Source organism: Alligator mississippiensis, chromosome 7, assembly GCF_030867095.1.
Source record: "Alligator mississippiensis isolate rAllMis1 chromosome 7, rAllMis1, whole genome shotgun sequence".
NCBI classification, from domain to species: Eukaryota; Metazoa; Chordata; order Crocodylia; family Alligatoridae; genus Alligator; species Alligator mississippiensis.
This window is the reverse complement of record NC_081830.1, coordinates 3,320,835-3,341,111: the sequence shown is the minus strand read 5'-3', so window position 1 is coordinate 3,341,111 and position 20,277 is coordinate 3,320,835. Positions and strand designations below refer to the sequence as shown.

At 45.6% G+C, this 20,277-nt stretch overlaps 2 protein-coding genes across 2 annotated transcripts; both read right to left on the bottom strand.

The window, feature by feature from the left end:
* Window positions 1-3,568: 3,568 nt before the first annotated feature.
* On the bottom strand, window positions 3,569-4,507 carry LOC132251502 (olfactory receptor 13G1-like). The gene has a single exon (XM_059731334.1). It carries the CDS (start codon window positions 4,505-4,507, stop codon window positions 3,569-3,571), a length of 939 nt encoding a protein of 312 aa, XP_059587317.1.
* Window positions 4,508-11,018: 6,511 nt separating this feature from the next.
* Window positions 11,019-11,960, bottom strand: LOC132251501 (olfactory receptor 13G1-like). Its single transcript, XM_059731333.1, has one exon. The coding sequence runs from the start codon at window positions 11,958-11,960 to the stop codon at window positions 11,019-11,021; it is 942 nt and encodes a 313-aa protein (XP_059587316.1).
* Between the last annotated feature and the right edge of the window lie 8,317 nt (window positions 11,961-20,277).

The window sequence follows — 20,277 nt, the reverse complement described above, 5'->3', positions numbered from 1 at the left end:
AATCTGAGACTGTCCAGAAAAATCAAGGATGGTTGTTTGCTTTACAATGTGGTTAACGAACCCTTGGTATTTAGCAATCTGGAGTGAAAAATAGAAAGGTTTTTTGGAAATGAGATACAGGAAAACAACAAAAAGCCTAGAAAATGTGTAATATCAAGACCTGATGAGGAATACTTGGCATTCAAAAGCTTGTCTAAGTCTATCCCACCCATTCAGTCGGTCCAGTAAAAGAGATCTCCCACAAAAATCCTTGCTTCTCAACGTCAAAGAAATTCTTGCCTTACATGGCAGAGTCATTAGATGGCAGCAAAGGGTAAGAAATGAGAAAAAGACTAATTATAAGGACTGACTTTAAGACTGGAGTGACTGAGAACAGACCAGATTCTCCATGATATGGTAATTGTGAAAATGAAATAAAATAAGTTGAAGATGGTGACAGTGATGATGGTTATCATCATCATCATAATTTCTAAGTATTATTTCCAAATTAAAAACTGATGTAACTAATGTTACTCTTACCTTTAATATAATGCTGTGACCAATAATGTGCCCTACCACCAAACTAGAGGATCATTGTTTCACTCCTTAGCCTATCAACTACTCTTTGAATCTGTCCAACTTGGGAGATTCCTATGGTAGCAAAACTACCACAACCCATATGCCTCAGGATCCTGCAAGAACTGAAGGACTCAAGGTATTTTAGGCAGTAAAAAAGAGAGTAAGAGGGAAAGAAAGCCATGTTAAGTGTCTGGAGGAAGAGGGAGTCATGCTTCCTTGCAGGTGCATATGGAGATGGAGATCTTCAAATATGCCTTACCAATTAAGCTGGTTTTAATTTTCTGGGGGGGAAAAGTATCATCAGAAGAGCTTTAGAGAATAAATCACTGTTTTCAATGTATGGTTACTACAGTGATCAGTACCCTCAGCATAGACAGATGGAAGATGAATTTCCCTAATATCTTAAGGGAAATAAAGAGAGATGTGGGGTACGGAGGAGTTTTGAGAACTGTGAGGGTGATAAATTAGCAAGGCAGATCAACAGATAGCTTGCAATATTTGAGGCGGTTTTTGGATGTAGATATGAGTATCTTATTATCATAGGTCACTGTGCAAGCCTGACAGTAAGGCACATTCATAATTGTCAATAAATTAACTCCAGATTAACACTAGTAAAGATAAAATCAGGCGCTCAGTCAAAAAAAGACATTCAGACAGCAAATATTTATTTATTCATGGTATACGATACAGCAAAAATGAGGTTATGACATCTTGAAAAAGGATGGCTTTTGCTTGCTTGTGGTAACAATCCTTTCTTTCTGCCTTCCTGCCTTCAACAGACTTTGAAAAAACACTTAAGAGAAATACAGTGAGAGAAATAATGGGAGAAGCAATCAGCTTTAGATTGATATAAAACCCTGGACCTCAATGGCCATTCGTACACACAACTTTTTTTGCCCTTTCCTGCGCTGCAACTGTGGGACTGTTTGCATGAGCCGGATGGACACTTTAGAAGTCCTTCTGGTGCATTAAAGTAAAACTCTTCGGACGTAGTTTAGTTTGGCTCACCAGGAATGGAAGCATCTCACCCATGCATGTTACGTGCACACACGAAGGCACTCAAAGACATGTAATTTGCCTCTTTTTCCACCAGGTGCTGCTGCAACTTTTGTGCCATTCACTCCTGGGCCCATCAGATGTCGCTTCGAATTGTGACAGCAACCAAAGGTTTCATTAATGTCTTATGGAAAGTTTAGTCTGATACCCCATAAAGAGTGAGTAGATGGGCTGCAAATGCCAGTCTAGGATCCAGAAAGTGTTTTTATACTGCAGGTTTCCAGAAAAAAAATTAAAAAGAATTAAGTTTGACAAATATTGGCTCGTTAACATCAGTGGTCTGAGTTAGATACATGGGCATGCGGCATTTGGACATCAGCTGAGATACGTACTGTACAGACATATTTCTATTTCAAAAACAGCTTTTTTATTACATACTTACTGTTTTACTACATACTTACTGAACATTTTTATGACATGCGAGCAGTTTTCTTACATACTTACTGAAAAAAAATAATGCTATGGTACAGTGAAGTCAATCAGGATTAGTTTGTGACACCGTAATAGCCACGACATATGAAATTATTTTTATGCAATAAACTCTGGCACAGTTCTCACTAGAGTTTATTGCTCCTAGGCAATATATTTGCACCCAGAGCTGCAGCACACTGAACTGGGGTGGAGCAGCCCCAGCTAGCAGGGAGCCCCAGGGTTCACCCTGTCAGCCCGGGTCTGCTCCAACCTGGCTCAATGTGCTGAGGAGGGGCTATTTGGGCTATGATGGTGCTCCAGTGCAGGGCTAGCCAGCAGGAAGGCCTGCACTATAGCACCCTTCTACCCCAGCCTGCCCTGCTCAGCATCTTCACATGCATTGTGGTGGAGTGAATAACTCCTTCATGCAATAGTACTTGTGTCCAGCAGCACTAGCCTACAGCAGAGCTAATTAGTTTACCCTTGAGGCCAGACTCTTGTCTGCTGTCTAGCCACACAGCTCTGCGCTTTCAGGACCCTTGTGCCCCAACCGGCCCCTCCACTGCCTGATGCTGCCACCTAAAGCCCAGGGCTGAGCAGCCCTGGTGTAAACTGCTCTGCCTTGGCTCAAACTGCTGTTGTCCTGAGTGCATGTTTAAATGGCATGTTAGTTTATTCCGGCTCAAACTGATGCAGAGGTTATTGCTTCAAATTAATTGCACGTGTAGATGCATCCAGTATTCCTAACGCTGTCTAGAGTATCACCCTAGACTGATAATATGAGTGCAGTTCACTAATAATGTAAATGAATACAAGCACATTTCCACCATGTTGCTAGCAGTCTAGGGCAGGGCAGTTCTCCTACTTCCACTGCAGCGCGAGAGCAATAATCCAGGATGTTGCAACAGTTTACATCAAGCATTGACTTCAGATAGACACAATGGGTGCATTCAGAAGAGTACATACTTGCAGTTTGCGGCCCCTCTGACATGTTTTTGGCTCTGCAAACCACATGCTTTGAACGTGCAACTGTTTGCCGCGCTGCAAATTTGCAGTGCAAGGCCCAAATTTGACACTGGGATGTCTCGGTATCAAAACAAACAAATGCCATATAAGCAGTGCAGCACATGCAGCAGCAGCATGTGCCACCGGAAACAGCCTGGCCATCCAGAAGCATGCTCTGGCTGCCAGCCAGGCTCTGTGCAAACAGATTGGTGCTGCTACTGCACTCGGAGGCCCCCAGGAGCCCAGGTAAGGCTGCTGGGGCCAGCACAGCTCCCCTACCCCACCCAGGACAATTTGATGCAGACCAAAGTGCACATGCATGGGCGTGCCCTGGAGCACATAGCAGTGGCACAAATGTGTACTGTAAATTCTTGTGTCCCTGGAAGTGTGCATCTCTACACATGGGGATGTGCCCAATTAGGTTCAAAGAAGTCCATTAGGAACACTGGGATTTGAACCCAGACTTCACCTCTCCCTGCAGGCTCAGCTACTTTGGGTTTGAATCACAGTGGTCCTAACAAAGTCAAGCCTATTCTTTTCAAGCTGACTGTCTCTTAAGGGGAAGAATTTTCCTAAAGGCCACTTTGACTTCCTTGTTGCGCAGACTGTAGATCAGAGGATTCAGTGCAGGCGTCACAAGCGTGTACAGAACGGCCACCAGCTTGTCCTTATCCAGCGAGTAGCTGGAGGTCGGCCGAATGTAAGTGTAGATAGTGGCAGAGTAGTATAGGACAACCACAACAAGGTGTGAGGAACATGTAGAGAAGGCCCTTCGCTTCCCTTCAGAGCTCTGAATTTTCAAAATGCTGCTGATGATGAAGGCATAGGATATACCGGTCAGTAGGAAGTTCCCCATGGCTAGGAAGACATCAGCAATGAAGATCATGACTTCATTGAGGTAGGTTGAGGTGCAGGACAATGCCAACAGAGGTGGGATTTCACAGAAGAAGTGCTGGATGAAGTTAGGCCCACAAAAATTTAGTCGAAGCATGAGCAAGGTGTGCACCAAGGAACTGATTGCTCCAAGTGCCCAGACAATGGCTGCTAATGTGATGCAAACACTCTTGGTCATGACAGTTACGTAGCGCAAGGGATGGCAGATGGCAATGTACCGGTCCAAAGCCATGGCTGTAAGGAGCACTAGCTCTGTTCCACATGACAAAGTGAAAGTAAAGAGCTGAGCCATGCAGCCATTGAAGGAGATGGTTTTCTTCCCAAGCATCAGGTTCTGCATCATTTTGGGTAGGATGGCAGACGTGCAAAGAATATCAATTAGAGCCAAGTTAGCAATGAAGAAGTACATGGGGGTGTGCAGAGGCGGGTGGAAGACAATGGCCAGGATGATCAGGGAATTGCCCTTGATGGCAACAACAAAAAGGCAGAGCACGGTTCCAAAGAAGAGCCCCTGTAAATGGGGATGGTCAAAGAGTCCCTGCATGTTGAACTCAGATACGCTGGTATGGTTACTGGCTTCCATTTAATAAGGCAGCTCTTCTGCAGCAATGAAAACAGACATCTAAACAATTACAAACATCTGATGAGTAGAGCTGCTAAGCAGTCTATCAAACTGACAGCCAGGCCACAGGTGGATGGATTACTATTACTATTACTACTACTAACAACAATAATAATCATAATAATAAGCAGTTGATCAAACTGACAGCCAGGCCACAGGTGGATGGATTATTATTATCAATAATAATAATATCAATTATATTTAATACTAATATTTAATATTAATATTAATAGTAATAATCGTGATGATGATGATGATGATAAATAATACAGGATGCATAGATTTACAAACAGCTATTCAGCTCAAACCTTTAGGATTTTCTAGACAAATCACAGAGCTTATGACAAAGCTAAGCAATATCAACACGTGTAAATGTTAGACATTGTAAGTTCTTGAATCTATAGTCCTCCAACTGTTGAGGGGAGCGGGAAGAAAATAATAATATGAAATAGGCTCCACTGGAGCAGGATCAGTCCTTACCGTATAATGGAATATATGCCCCTCACTAGGAGGTATGCATATACAATATGGCCTGGAAAGTTGCTCATACACCAACAGCTCAAGAGTAATGTGCGTTCCCCACTATCTACACAAGCTCCAGTGAACTGAACTGTTCCGATGCTGTAACTGTTCATCTCATAACAAGGTGTGCTTTCAGATGGGAACATGGCATAAGTAGTAAGGACTTTTCTTTCCTTTAAGTCACTGGGGTAAATCAGGAATAATTCCTGTGAAATGTTCCCCTCATTAGAGTTGCATTCCTAGGCATCTTTTATAATGGGCAGGAGAAAGGAAGCCATGGAATTTAATCTTTTTTTAAGCCATTACACAGCACATCAATACTCCCATATTTTCATATCTAGCTTTTGCAGTATTCCCTGAAGACACCTTTCTGTCCTATATAGGAGCCTGTATCTCCTTCCATTGTCTTCAGAGTTTTTACCTCCTAAAACCACTTTATTGCTTTTACTGACTACTGCCCCCTCCCCCTTCAGTAGGACAAGCATGTCTCCATTGGGACCAGAGGAGTGACAGATGTAGTGTGCTGTAAAAAAGGGTAAAAGAATCACTGAGCCGATATTGCTCTATTTTCATATTTTCTTAGAACAAACCAATTTAACTAGTGGCCCCCTTTGCATCCTTTTTTATTATTGGAAACTCTTTCAGCACAGATCCTATTGCCTGAATCTTTTGTCGTTAGCCCCACTTTGTACCTCCAGCTTTGTACCTCCACTGACTTCAGATCCTGCTCACAATGACATTAGAGCAATTCTGATGAGGGCTGGGGAGTCACAGCAGGTTTTCTCATGTCTAGCTGAGATCAGTTAAGAGGTTACATTTCATTAATGCAGTTGAAGAAATCAAAGCACACTGAGCTAAATCACCAAGTCAATGCATTCATACGTAGAAAGAAAAAAAAGTAAGACAAATTAAAGTAATCTAGAACTCTAAAAGAGTGGTGATGTCTCGGTTGTGCCAATCCCAGTGAAGTTCAGTTGGAGTGGGCAGTTAGCACCCAAAATAACTTTAAATTATGAGTTTAAAAGTTTACGTCATAACACTTGCTTTCCCTTCTCACAAATAACGATCGGAGTATGGTTAAAATGTAAGATACCGTATATATTGCTAGATAGGTTTTGAAAGAGCATTGTTTCCTCTTTGCCTTTCATTTTCAAAGAGTAATGAAAGAGTTTGAAAAAAGGAAGGATGAAATCAGGAGCATCCTCACCACTCCCTGAATCCACATAGATGACTTCTTTACAATGAACGGAGCAACAATTGAAGGACAGACTCTGAGCATGTGCTACGTTTCTGAGGCTGGTTTTCATTTTAAAGAATCATCTTGTACAGGAAGTGCTTTGGTCCCTTGTGAACTTGTCCAAGATTTCACTCTCAAATAAAGCCCCAAAGGAGAATACCAGTGGGAATCATGTAAATTGGCAGGAAAAAAAAAATCTTTTAAATTGGCAAAATACCCCTAGAAGTTTTAATGGATGTTTCCTTTTATGAGTGACTTCAGGGAAACGCTATTTCCATCGACTTTTTTTTCTTTTCCCTTTGTAAACCTGAACAGGCCTCTACGTGCACCTGTAAATTTCATGGTAATCCAGGGAATTTGAATGATAATTTCCAAGGATGAATTTCCAAGGTGAAATGTTGGCTGTCTTTTGAGATGAATTATGAAAGAGCCTACTATGGGGCCAGCATTTCCCCTTCTTTCTCATCCTCTGCGATAATTGGCCCTTTGTGCACAAAGAACAATCTAAATTCATTTTCTATTGGAGGAACTTTCCCATGCAATACCTCCAGTAACTGCATGGTAACCTCCAAAAGGTGACCTTAAAACCGTGTCCCCTTTTGATAAGCAGGAGTAGTGCCTAACGTCTCTTGTGGTCTTTGGAGATCAGTTGGCTGAAATGCCGAGCAGGTGAGCGTCACTGGGTGCAAAAATCTGAAGTCAGATACAAATTTGGAGCTGTTACTTGAGAGAGACATTTGATTAACAGAACAGCAAGATGCAGGACAAGAAGCCTTCTCCGAGTTTCACATCTGAGAGGAGAAAGTTTTCAGGGTGGAAAACCCTCTGACTGATAGACATCCACACCCCGTTGCAACACGGGACTTGTGCACCTAAATGGGATTATGGCACATGGGAAACAGGATCAAATGTATTCTTGTCTGTGGCAATAACACTAGATCTAACTCCCTGGGATCCTCCCAGACTTACTTCATTTCCTCTCTGTGTGTGCTCCCAAACACAAGACATCGTTTGCAAAGGTGGAGCTGGAATGCAACTGGACTGAAACTTGGCATGACTTCTGTCCTCCCTGCCACTTGCCTCCCCTCCACCTTGCTCCTCTATTGCCTGACCCTTTGGGCACTTGCCCCCTGCAGTGCATTGCCCCTGACTGATTTCCTTATGGCCGCCTGCCGCGCACCATTGCTTATCCTATATTGTGGATCTGGCTGCAGCTCCAGCTCCAGCCAAGCAGCAGCAACCTTGGCTCTGGGTTGGAGCCGGACCCAGAGCCGCTCCCTTACTGCTCAACAATTTCCCTTGTACTCCCGTGGGCCCTGCACCACATGGTCTCTCACATGATCTTTCTTGTGTGAACCCCACCGCCCCCCAACACACACACACACACACACACACACACACACACACACACACACACACACACACACACACGTGCCTGAAGGCTACTTAGGGAGCTTTAATGAGCTGTCACAGGCTGGGTCAGCACTTCTGGGCTCCCCAAAGAGCTCCCCAAAACTCGTCGAGTGGCCCCTGCGCTCAGCTAGGTGGCTAGGATGAGGCTGCAGCTGGGTGGGAAGTGGCATCTGGGTGCGGGATGGGCAGGTGGGGGCCAGGATCATGGGGCATTGACAGTACGGGGCTGGACCCCAGGGCAGAGCCGTGATCCGTTCCCCTTATGTCACTGCAGTGGACACCAATTCTGCGGGCAGGGGCATGTGGGGAGCAGATCGCAGCTCTGCTCCAGGCCCCTGGCCCCATGCCATCACAGCCCCACAGTCCACCCCGCTAGACATCAAGCCTGATGCTCCAGCCAGTTTTCTATCCACCTTACAGTCCATTCATCCAGCCCGGACTTCCTTAGCTTGCCTGAGACAATGTAGTGGGAGACTATATCATAAGCCTTGCTAAAATCGAGGTATATCACATTCACTGGTCTCCCCACATCCACAGAGTCATCTCATTACAGAAGGCAATCAAATTGGTCACACATGACTTGGCCTTGGTGAATCTGTGTTCACTGTTCCTAATCACCTCCTTTTCCAAGTGTTTAGAAACGGCTCCCTCGAGGATCTGCTCCATGATTTTTTCCAAGGACTGAGGTGACGTCCCCTAGATCCTCCTTTTTCCCTTTCTTAAATATAGGCATTATGTTTTCCCTTTTTCATTCATGCAAGACATCTCCTGATAGCCATGAGTTTTCAGAGACAATGGCCAGCAGTTCTGCAATCACACTGACCAAAGCCCTCAGCATCCTTGGTGCTTTCCACCTGGCCCCATCGACTTGTACACATCCAGTTTTTCTAAATAGTCCCTAACCTGTTCTTTTGCCACTATCATATGCTCACCTCCTCCCCAAACTGTGTACTAGCTACAGTAGGTTCACCTTGCCTGTGCAGACTGAGATAAAAAAGGCACTGAGGACTTAAGCATTTTCTGCATCATCTCTCACTAGGTCGCCTCTCCCATTTAATAAGAGACCCACAATTTCACTGATTTTCATCTTGTTGCTTATATACTTCTAGTAACCCGTCTTGTTACCTACTTCACGGCCCTTGCTAGCTGCAACTCCAGTGTACTTTGGCCTTCCTGATTTCACCCCTGCATGCTCAAGCAATACTTTTATACTCCTTCCCAGAAGTTTGCCAAGTTTCCACTTCTTTTAAGTTTCCTTTTGTGTTTTAGCTCATTGAAGAGTTCCCTACTAAGCCACATCATTCTTGTGCCATACTTGCTAGTCTTCCTGCACATTGGGATGGTTCATTACTGTGCCCTTAGCAAGGTTTCTTATTAAGATTGCACAGGGCCTTGTTATACATTGCATTTTGAGCTGCTCAAATGTTAATTAGTCCTACCTCGAGTTTAGAGCAGTCACATGTAAAGGCTAAAAACCTGCTCTGATTCTCCATCACCTGTAGAGCTGTGTTGACCCTACGGGGCTGGTGAGCCAGGATAGGCTTCTATCGCTGCTCTAGGTGGGTGTGGGGTGGGGGGTGAGATACGAGCTTGGAGGGGCAGGATTATGAAGTTGGGAGGTAGACAATTAGTGGGGGGGGGCAAGGAAATGGGGATGGGGGAAGGGTGGCAAAATGAAGGATACAATAAAAAGAAGTTAAAAAAGTATTTAAAAAAGAAATAAAGAGGAAGTAAATGAAAGAAGGCCTCATGTTTTAATAAACTGGGATTGGGGTATGTGGGGTGCTGGTCTTGCTTTCTGGGGTGATTGGGAGGTGGGAGCAGTAAGGGAAAATGCTTTTGGGAGAGCTACTGTGCCTGCCCTGGGAAGACAGTCCCAGCGCATGGGGACCCCAGTCCAGCCCTTGTTCCCCCTACCCCCCAACTCCGTACCCACTTGTGAACTCATGCATGCCCTGTGACTTGGCTGGCTGGCGTGTGTCCTGCACACCGTTTGCATGGGGTTGCACACCCACAGGTGAGACGGTAACACCCCCAGGTGCAGGAGAGGGAGGTGGCTTGCTGCTACAATCTTCCTCTGGGCAGCAGAATTCAGGGGGTGGAAAATGTGTCCACACAGAACAGTAGGGTGAGGTGGGGACATGTCATCCTGGGATGGTGGAGGATTGCAATTGGGCAGTTCATTTGTGGGAAGTGGCAACACATTCATGCTTGGGAACACAGATCAGAGATTAACCTGCCGTGGCATGACCTAACTTTTAAGCCACCTAAAGTGTGCTTAAAACTAGTTTCAGGTGTTAATGTGTGGACAACCCAGGAGTTAAGAGCTCCAGGAGCTACCGGAAATCCAGGTGTAAGAAAGCCCTTAAGTAATGAAATGCCAAAAATAGCAACCATGCAGAAAATCATGTTCACAGACCAAGTGCTTTGAAAAGCATAACACTACCTAGGACAACTCTTTTTGGAATATTTTGGCAAGTAAATCCTAAATTTACTCCTTGCTCTCAAATCTTTTCCTTATTTATCCCTTGCTATACTCTTCTCCATTTTCCCACTCATTTTATTGGTTACTATGGCTGAGACACGTATATACATTTTAGACTGATCTGTATGTAATTGATATCAATGTATTTCTGCGGTAAGTGAAAAGCAATTAAAAATAGAAGTTTAAAAAGAAACAAAATATCATTTGCACACCGCCAATCTGCGATGGTGATGCAAGTCTAGAACAGAAGCCTTAAGTGAGAATTAAAAAGTGAATTTTCATAAACACAATTTTATAAAAATCTGTCAGAGACCTACACATGAGTAGATGAAACTTTTAGATATCAATTGAAATATATGAACTATTTTGGAGTCACATTGTTGTACAGAAAACAGAGACTGAAGGGAAAGAATGGGGCGGTGGTTAATTTATTTGGTTGGTTTTAGTTTGGTTTATATAGATTGTCTTGCTTCAAACCCACTGAAAAAAATAATGCTCTGCTACTCTGACCATACATTTAAAGGAAAGCATGCAATGATTTGTACATTATTTTATCTAGCGTAACGTATCATGGACTCCTAATCTTAAAGGAGTTACGAAAAAAACTGTGTAATATTCACCAAAAACTTGCATCATTTCATACAAGGGGCAAAAGGCATCATTATTAACTGCAGTGAAATAAGAGAAAAAACTCAGAGGCTCTGAACATATGTATTAACTGGGGTCCACTGAAGTGCAGGATATTAAAACAGTTCACACCAGGCGTGGGGCCAGAACAGAAACGATGAGATGACAGAGACTGTTGTTTGCCGGCGTCAACATGAATCTCTCTTGCAGAACGCGAGGATTTTCCTGAAGGCCACTTTGACCTCCTTGTTGCGCAGGCTGTAGATCAAAGGATTCAGCGCAGGAGTCACAAGTGTGTAAAGCACAGAGACCATCTTTTCCTTATGTAGGGAGTAGCCGGAGGGTGGCCGGATGTAGGTGTAGGTGATAGTGGAGTAGTAAAGGGCAACCACAACGAGATGCGAGGAACATGTGGAGAAGGCTCTTGACTTCCCTTCTGAGCCCTGAATTTTCAGGATGCTTCTGATGATGAAGCCATAAGATGCAATGATCGGCAAGAAGTTTCCCATGGCTAGGAAAATATCGGCAATGAAAGCCATGACTTCGTTGAGGTAAGTTGAGCTGCAGGACAACGCCAGCAGAGGTGGGATCTCACAGAAGTAGTGCTGGATGAGGTTGGGCCCACAGAAATCTAGACGCAGCATGAGCAATGTGTGCATAAGGGAATTCATGGTTCCAAGGGCCCCAATACAGGCTGCTAACGTGATGCAGACTCTCTTGGTCATGATGGTTACGTAGTGTAAGGGATGACAGATGGCCATGTACCTGTCAAAGGCCATGGCAGTGAGGAGAACAAGCTCTATTGCAGCTGAGGAGTTGAAGGTAAAGAGCTGAGCCATGCAGCCATTGAAGGAGATAGTTTTCTTTCCCAGTATCAGGTTCTGCATCATTTTGGGCAGAACAGAGGAAGTGCAAACAATGTCAATAAAAGCCAGGTTAGCAATGAAGAAGTACATGGGTTTGTGCAGAGGCAGGTGGAGGACAATTGCCAGGATGATCAAAGAGTTGCCTATAATCGAAGCCATAAAGAGGCACAGAATGATCCCAAAGAACAGACCTTGGAGGTGGGGATGTTCAAAGAGCCCCTCCATGATGAACTCAGGCACCCTTGTGTGGTTCTTGGTTTCCATTTACTTAGGCATTTCTTCTGGAAGAATAAAAATGGAGATGTACATGATTGCAGCCAACTGGCAAGAAAAATTATGGGCAAGCCTAAACTTACGAATGAATGAAATGAGGTGTGGATTGATAGATAAACAGATAATAGTGAATGAAAGTATTTCCAAATATCTAGCTATCCAACCCAATCTCTTCCACAGGTCCGTCTGAGATATGGTCTGTAACCCGGATCCAGCCCAAGAAGCCACATCATTTGGCACTGGGTCTTAAGTTGGCCCATACGCCAGGGAGGACTAAGGCACTGAGGAGGGGACTGGTAGCTGAAGGCGGCGGGCAGCCTGCCGTTCTAAAAACTTCTACGGTCTCTACCAAAATTGAGCAATATAAAAACACGTTAACTTAAAAAAAATCAATAAATAGCCCAAACCTCTTTTTTTCATTTCCCAAAACCACATTCCCCTGATTTTGCAGCTGTGACAAGGGTAATAACAATCGGTTGGGTCTTAACTGAAGCCACATTATATTAGATTAGTGATAGGAGTATTCAGAAACTCACCTGAGCTAGACACGCCGTACTATCTGGAACACTGTTCATACAACCACGGCTTAGAAGTAATACGTGCTCCACCATCTATATTAGCTTAAAAGTCTGATCTGGTCCAGCTGAGCAACTATACATTATGTAATAATATCTATATTTAAGGGAAAACAAGACATACAAAGAGAGGTCTCTACTTTCCTTTCAATCAAGAATCATTCCCCTGAAATGACACAGCCAAAATCTCCCTTCATTAAAGTGATATTCATGTGCATCATTTAAATGGCAGGAGAAAAGAAGCCACAGAATTTAATCTGGTTTTTGTTTTGTTTTCTGGTAGGCTGTCCCACAATTACAGGCTCCTGTATTTTCACATATAGCAGGAACTTCAGGATGACTTCAATACCCCTTTCTCTAGTGCATGTATTATTGTCTGCAGAGTTTCCTCCTCTTACAAGCTGCTACATTGCCGGTGTTGAATAAGCTCCCCCACCATCTGAAATGGGCTCCGGTGTGTAAAATGGAGCGTCAAAGGGAGTGTGGATAAAAATGGTGAAAGTAGGAAGACTCCCATGGCCAATATTTCTCAATCTTCAGGAGATCTTCCTAGAACAAGTCTGGTTAACCATTTGCACCTTTTGCATCACTTTACAGATTAAATGCAGACTCTTTCAGCACTCATCCTCTCTCCTGACTCTTTTGTCACTGACACCACCATTATAGTGTTGTGTGACCTATAATCGTCATTTGTCACTGACACCACCATTATGGTATTGTACCACCTATATAACTATTATATAGTTATATAACTATCAATTATAGTATTGTACCACCTATAAACCTATATTGTACCACCTATCATTTGGATTCTGACCGCAATGAATTTCACAGGAACCCGGGTGATGGCTGTGAATTCAGACCAGATTGGTACATGTGTAACTCAGATCTGATTGCAGATGAAATATCCTTAACTCAACTGAAGAAATGCAAATTTCTAGACAAGACAGTGAGGTACATTTCAGAGTAAGTAACCACAAAAACAAATTAAAAAAATATAGGAGTGGAATTTAGTGTGTGCGCGCACACGAGAGAGAGCACCCATTTATACTTAGTCTTTATATAATATCATGTACACTCAGAAAGGAGTCTGATCTCAGGAAAACAATGGGTATCATTTGCCTTATAAACAGCCCAGGAAGGAAGAAAAGGAAATGGAGTGAATCAAGAAAAACCTCACCTCTCTGTAGAGCCACACAGATTAATTCTTTACAGTGAAGGAGACAATTTAAGTACTGACTCCAAGTGAGCTGTAAATTGATTAAGATGATTCTCATTTCAAAGGACCTCCTTCTACAAAAAAAATTCACCTGTCCCTTGTGAACTGGTCTAAGATTTTACTCTTAAACAATGCCCCAAAGGGGAAGGAAAGTGCATGTCACTCAAACTGGTTGGAAAAATATTCTCCATTAAGCTGGCAAAATACCTCTAGGAGTTTTTTTTATGAAGGTATCCCTCCTTTTATGAAATAACCTAAAGGAAACATAATTTCCTCCTACTTTTCTTTGTAAACCTGATCAGGTTTCTATCTACACAGGCAGATTTCATATTGATCACTCAGAAAGAAAGGATGACTTCTCAGGGTGCAATGCTGGACTCTTACTAGATGAGTGGTAGTTATGAGAGTGGCCTGGATTGAACCTTTCATCCAATATGGGCTCTGATCACTGGGCCAGATTGCAGCTGATCTGTGCTCCAATCCAACTTTCCACTCCAGGATATTTAGCATGCGACGCCCCTGCTAATACCATGGGTGCATCACCTTCCGATTCCCTGAAGCCGTACTTCTTAATTGCCCTGGGAAGTCAGTTGGCCAGACTGCCATCTCGGAGGGAGGAAATAGTGCAGTTTAGTAAATGCAGTGGGCTAGACTCTGAACTGAAGTTAAAAGGGCAGTGGGGCAGGACCCACGAAGAGAGGCTAAAGGGCCTGAACCTATTCAGCCTCCACACGAGAAGGCTGAGAGGGGATCTGGTGGTGGCTTACAAACTCACTGGGGGGACCAGCGGGAATTGCGGGAGGCTCTGTACCCCTGGGCACCACCCGGGGTTACTAGGAATAACAGCCATAAGTTGACTGAGAGTAGATTCAGGCTGGACATCAGGAGACATGACTTTATGGTGAGGGCTGCCAGGCTCTGCAATGGGCTCCCAGGGGATGTGGTGCTCTCTCCTACCCTGAGGGTCTTCAAGAGGAGGCTGGACAGATATTTGGCTGAGGTGACATGACCCCAGCACCCGTTCCTGCCCGGGGCAGGGGGTCAGACCTGATGATCTGTTTAGGTCCCTTCTGACCCTAAGAACTATGATACTATGATAAAACAATTTAATTTATCCATTTCACTCTATTTACCCAACCCCAGGACTGATAATCACTGGCTAGAAAATATGAAGTCAGGCACAATGCTGACAAATTGAGAGTCTCAATATTTTAATATTAAAAACCATATGCAGGAAAGCATGCTTCCTCTGAATCTCATGACTGCAAGAGTATTTGGAAGACTGGTGATACCAGGAGGACAATCCTTTGACTTTTGTAACCCGGGTGTTGGCCCAATAGCTGCCACCCCTGCCCAATATCAGGGATGGTGTGGTGAGACTGGGGCAGGGCTTCCTGCCAGCATCAATTTACTTCTCAGCTGGCCCCTGCTTCCCACAAAGCAGCCCATGGCCCCAAGAAGGTCTAACACTTAACTGATTTAACGATTTACACTTTATTTACAGAACAAGAATAATAGGAAAGGTGACTTGCAAGTGAACTTCAATGGCATAACCAGAACCACAAAACAAACCCGAATGCATTAGTCAACCCTTGGCTCAAGACCCCCAGGTAGGGGAACTGGCAGCTTTCAGCCGCTGCTGAGACGCTACCACAAGGAAGCAAGGTGCTCACTCCCAGCAGCTCCAACAGGCTTCCCAATAAGCGACAGACTGCAACAGGTTCAGCTCTTCTGGTCTGCAGCAATCAAAGTGTATCAAACCCCAACCCCACAAAGAGGCTGAAGGGTGACCCTCCATGGGAACCAAAAAAGCAAGCAACAGAGTAGGCTCCTGCAGCAATCAGCATGACCCAAGTGCAAAGCTCAGGGATGCCACGCGATGACCATCAGCTGCAGAATAAGGGACAGGGCTGAGTCCCCTCTGGGGCAGTCAGTGGCAGAGGGTCAGCAGCACAGGCAGCTCCCAGGGGTTGTTGCTCCAAACCCCTGCTCCAGATGACTGGCCGGGGACCCCACACACCTCGCGGCTCGGCAATCCCACTCTGAGTGCCGGCCTGCACCCCGAGCTCCTGGGGATCCTCGTCCTGGTGCTCTGCTGCTCCTCAGGATCCCAGAGCCTTGCTGCTGCTGTCCCACTTCCCCAGGGAAGGTGAGGGGTTTCCTCAACTCGCTGGCCCAGCTCCCTGCTCCGGATAAGGATGCCGCCTGCATTCCTGTCCATGGCTCCCTCTCTGCTGCAGGGCTGCAGGCACGGCTGACTGCCACCTTCTCCCGGGGCTGTCGAGGCTCTTTGGAGGGGTCTCTTTTGGTAATACAGACTCTCTCGGTCATGATGGTTACATAGTGTAAAGGATGACAGGTGGCCATGTACCTGCTAAAGCCCATGGCACTAAGGAGAATAAGCTTCGTTCCTCCTGAGAAGGTGAAGGTAAAGAGCTGAATCAGGCAGCCATTAAAGGAAATGGTTTTCTTTCCCAGTATCAGGTTCTGCATCGTTTTGGGCAGAACGGGTGGTGCAGACAAGGTCAATTAGAGCCAGGCTAGCAACAAAGAAGTACATGGGTTCGTGCAGAGGCGGGTGGAGGACAATTGCCAGGATGATCAGGGAGTTGGCTTGGACAGCAGCCATGAAGGCGCACAGGATGACGCCAAAGAACGGACCACAGCGGTGGGGATAATCAAAGAGCCCCTCCAGGACGAAGTCAGATGCCCTGGTGTTGTTATTGGCTTCCATTCATGAGGGCTCTGCTTCTACAACAGTGAAAATTAATGAGAGCTGAGCCTTTCTAGCTGGTTCTTGCATCACTTCAGAGTCAACATCTTGGTCGGAACCAAGCAGTCCCGATCTGGGCCAAGCAGATCTTGCTCCCCTCGGCAGCTTTGTATGAGACAGAGAAAATGTGTGGTTTCCACATCCAGCACAACAAAAAGAGAGCTGATGGAAGCAAAGAGCCAACGCAGCCAAGGGGAGGTGAAGGAAGCTATGGAGAAACCCTCCTCCATCTCCTTCTCAAAGTAGGTGCGGGCTGGCTGGAAGGGATGTCACAGGGTTATCTACTCCAGCCCCTGATCAAAGCAGGATCACCCCCAGACAAGTTTCTATCCAACCTGCCCATGAAAACTTCCAAGGCTCTGCCCATTCTGCAACGTCTCCTGGTATCTGTTCCCATCCTTAATCACCTCCACAGTCAGAAAGCTGGTCCTCATCTCCAACCTAAATTTCCACCACTGCTGCTTGAAGTTGTTGCTCCTAGCCCTGACCACAGAGAAAAGGCCATCTCCATTCTCTCTGTAATAACACTTCCAGCATTAGACCAATGTTATCAAATACGCCCTTTCTTTTCCGGACTAAGTAAGCCAAGCTCTTTCATCTTTTCCTCATCAATTGTCCAAGACCCCCTAATTATTTTTGTTACTTTGTGTTGGACTGCTTCCAATCTCTCCACATCCACATCCATCTTAAACTATGGGGACTGGAATAGATCACCTTGTGTAATCTTTTCCAGCTTTGCTTTCTTAACAAGTCTGAAGTCCACAGCAGGATCAGCTGTGTGGGAGGTGGGCATCACCATTGAGAGGATACTAGCATGACTGTTTCTCTGTCTAACCAGTCTGTTGGAGGTCATTGCTATGTTTTCTGAATTGTTAATGGTTATTCCTGTACCCAACTGCTGGTCATGAACGATTGTGTTTTATGAGTAGATATACGAGTCGTTTGTAAATGCCATCAGAGGAAGAGAAATAGGCAACCCCAGAATCAAACTCTAGAGCTGACTTACATGTCAACCAGCTCCATCTTACATTGCAAGAAGCCTGGCCACTCCTCCTCAGGTTACAACAGCTGTCCATATTGTGCAGGCTGGGCCCCGAGCCCGCCCTTGTCGTCACGCGCAGCGGTGATTCCGATCCCATTCTGGCCGCCATGGGCAAGCCGGGGGCGAACCAGGGTCGTACTGGACCCGTCTCTGGTGTACGCGGGCTGTGGCTGTCAGCCCGGGCACGTGGGGTGGAAGAGAACCGAAGGGTGGTCTTGTGCACGCGAGTTAGAATCAGTCACGGAGGCGTAACGGTTGATTGAAAAGATTATTTACTTACACCCAAAGATGGTATCGGTGTAGGCTGGACAAGTTTCCAGGCACAGCTCCCGCTTGAACCCTTGTTGGAGGATTCTGAAAAAACGATTGCTCCCATGGAGTTTGCTAGGCTCCGCGGGTCCGGTTAAGTTGATTTGACAAGCTTCCCTGGAGCTAATCAGGCTCCGCAGGTCCAATAAGTTTTCCCCGGAGTTTGCTAGGCTCCGCGGGGTCCGAAATTATAGGAAAGGGATATGTCTAGGATTGTGCTCGGCGATGGGGAGAGGCGAGAAGCGAAAGCTTCGTAGGCTCGGTTCTATTGCCTCTCTTGCCTGCTTAGGGGAGGTGCGCCGGGTCCGTGAGGGTCCACAGCGCTTGGAGATCTTCACACAGAATCTCTCTCATCCTCCCTCCTCTGACTTGGGCGGAAACTACCCAAGCCTTATGTACGGCTAGCAAACCAATTGCTAGCCGCCACGTGTGCCTAAATTAGGAATCAGCCAATAACGTGGCACGGATCCTAATACAAATGGCGGGAACTTCTTTACAGTGTGCATTACTACGGTGCAAGAAAGAGATGCACACTGCAAAGAAGCTACAATTTGGCTGGAAATCCCCCGTTGCACCAGAGCTCTCTCTAGCAGCAGAGAGCTCTACCGTGCAAAGAAAGCGACAAATTTGGCGGGAAATAATTTAGCGGTGCCGAAGCACACACAAACAAAAAATCACAACTTTGGGTTGTGACACATATTTCCTGATTTTTTGAGCATTTGTGGCAAATTAAAAATGGTGTTGGGCTGATTTGCATAATTTAATTAGCATAAAGTTCATTCTCATAATTTTAATTAGCTCTGTACCCAAACAAACCAAAGACACTTTTGCCAATGGTATTGAGTGTGCTTGTCTGAATCTGAGATTTCAGGTCTGCAATTCTTTAGGTCATTTTAAAAACACTAAATTGACCCAACAATGACCACTCCCAAGTGCCCTCACCAACCAAGTGGCAATGTTGGGAGGACGGTGTTGGGGAATAAAGTGATGTTAGTGTCCATGGTAGCCCTCTCTAAACCAAAACTGAGGACAGCTGGGGAAAGGGAGGGGGAGAGGAAGTGCAATTTTCCTTCCACCAGACTTTTGGAAGTGAGAAATAGCCAAGGTTAGCCCCTTCACGGACCGAACAGTATAGGTTTCAGTGGTCTAATGGTGAGTTATTGGACCACCGTCGTTTAAATCCACAAACCATGCTCTGGGATGAGCAGCATAACTTCCACAAAGTTGCCCGTTGTCCTAAAACCCTGACTTGACCATCCTCTATTTTAGCACAGCTTCTGAATACAATCATCATGGGGGGTATGGCCATCACCCTGGTGACCACCCCATGCACACATGCCAAGCCCCAACACAGAGGGACATGATGTTGACTGCTACCACCCCCTCTCCCACAATTCAGGACACCCCCTCCCATTGTTGGCAAGCCTTCCCCACCCCAGCTGGTACTCAAGTCCATCAACAAGTAGAAACTAGAACTTTGTCCTCAAACCTTGAGTGATTCATGTCCCCAACCCAGCTCACACACCCTGAAAATATGCCTCCCTGAAACTATAGGCATTTAGGATTGCCTATGTACTCCTTAAGTGACAACATAGGGCAATCTTGCCCTGACCTGTGTAAGGGTATGGTGGAAGAGCACCAGCACTGACAGCAGGCCAGGGCACTGAAACTTAACACGTGGTTTGGTAGAGTTTGCCTTTCCTCTTGGCTCAATCCTGGGTGCTGGGAAGGGTAACTTGTCTCAAGCATCTGTTGATGGAAACGTGTTCTTGGATAGTGACAGACAGGCAGCAGTAACATAGAGAAGACACATGGCTCAAGGGGACGGTGAGGTGATTGGGCTATGGGGTGTGATGTGGACAAGCTCGTCTGTTGGGATGTGCTCGGATGGTCGGTACCAGTAATGTAGGAGCCGTCATGTCTACATGGCTTATAAACCATATGAGTACCACTCCTGAGTAGAAGGATGGACTCCTAAATGGCATCCTGATCCTTTTGTGGGTTATCTTTGGTTTATAACAGCAGTGGGAACTGGGGGGGGGGTCTCCTTGCTCTTCCTGATCTGAGCCCAATGCACTGTCAGTGGTTGCAGGGTTCACTTTAGCATCAATTAGGACTCTATCAACTCATCCCTAGCCAGGAGATGGGTCAGCTTCCCATAATAGCTGCAACTTACCCTTTGAGACCCCCAGGCACAAGTAGTGCGCTTATAGAGCGGGTCTCCCTATCCCACACACTCAGATTGGCCCCAGCTCAGCACTCCTGCCAAGCACAGTTGTGTGAGCAGGGGCTCATCCTCAGGAAGCACCAGGTGTACTTCATCCCCTGATTGCAAGGTGGTCATGGACTCTCTTCACTGCTAGTTAACGGACTGCTTAGTGAACACAGCA

Coding starts and splice junctions, on each gene's coding strand:
- LOC132251502 (XM_059731334.1), bottom strand. CDS start 4,507: ATGGAAGCCAGTAACCATACCAGCGTATCTGAGTTCAACATGCAGGGA.
- LOC132251501 (XM_059731333.1), bottom strand. CDS start 11,960: ATGGAAACCAAGAACCACACAAGGGTGCCTGAGTTCATCATGGAGGGG.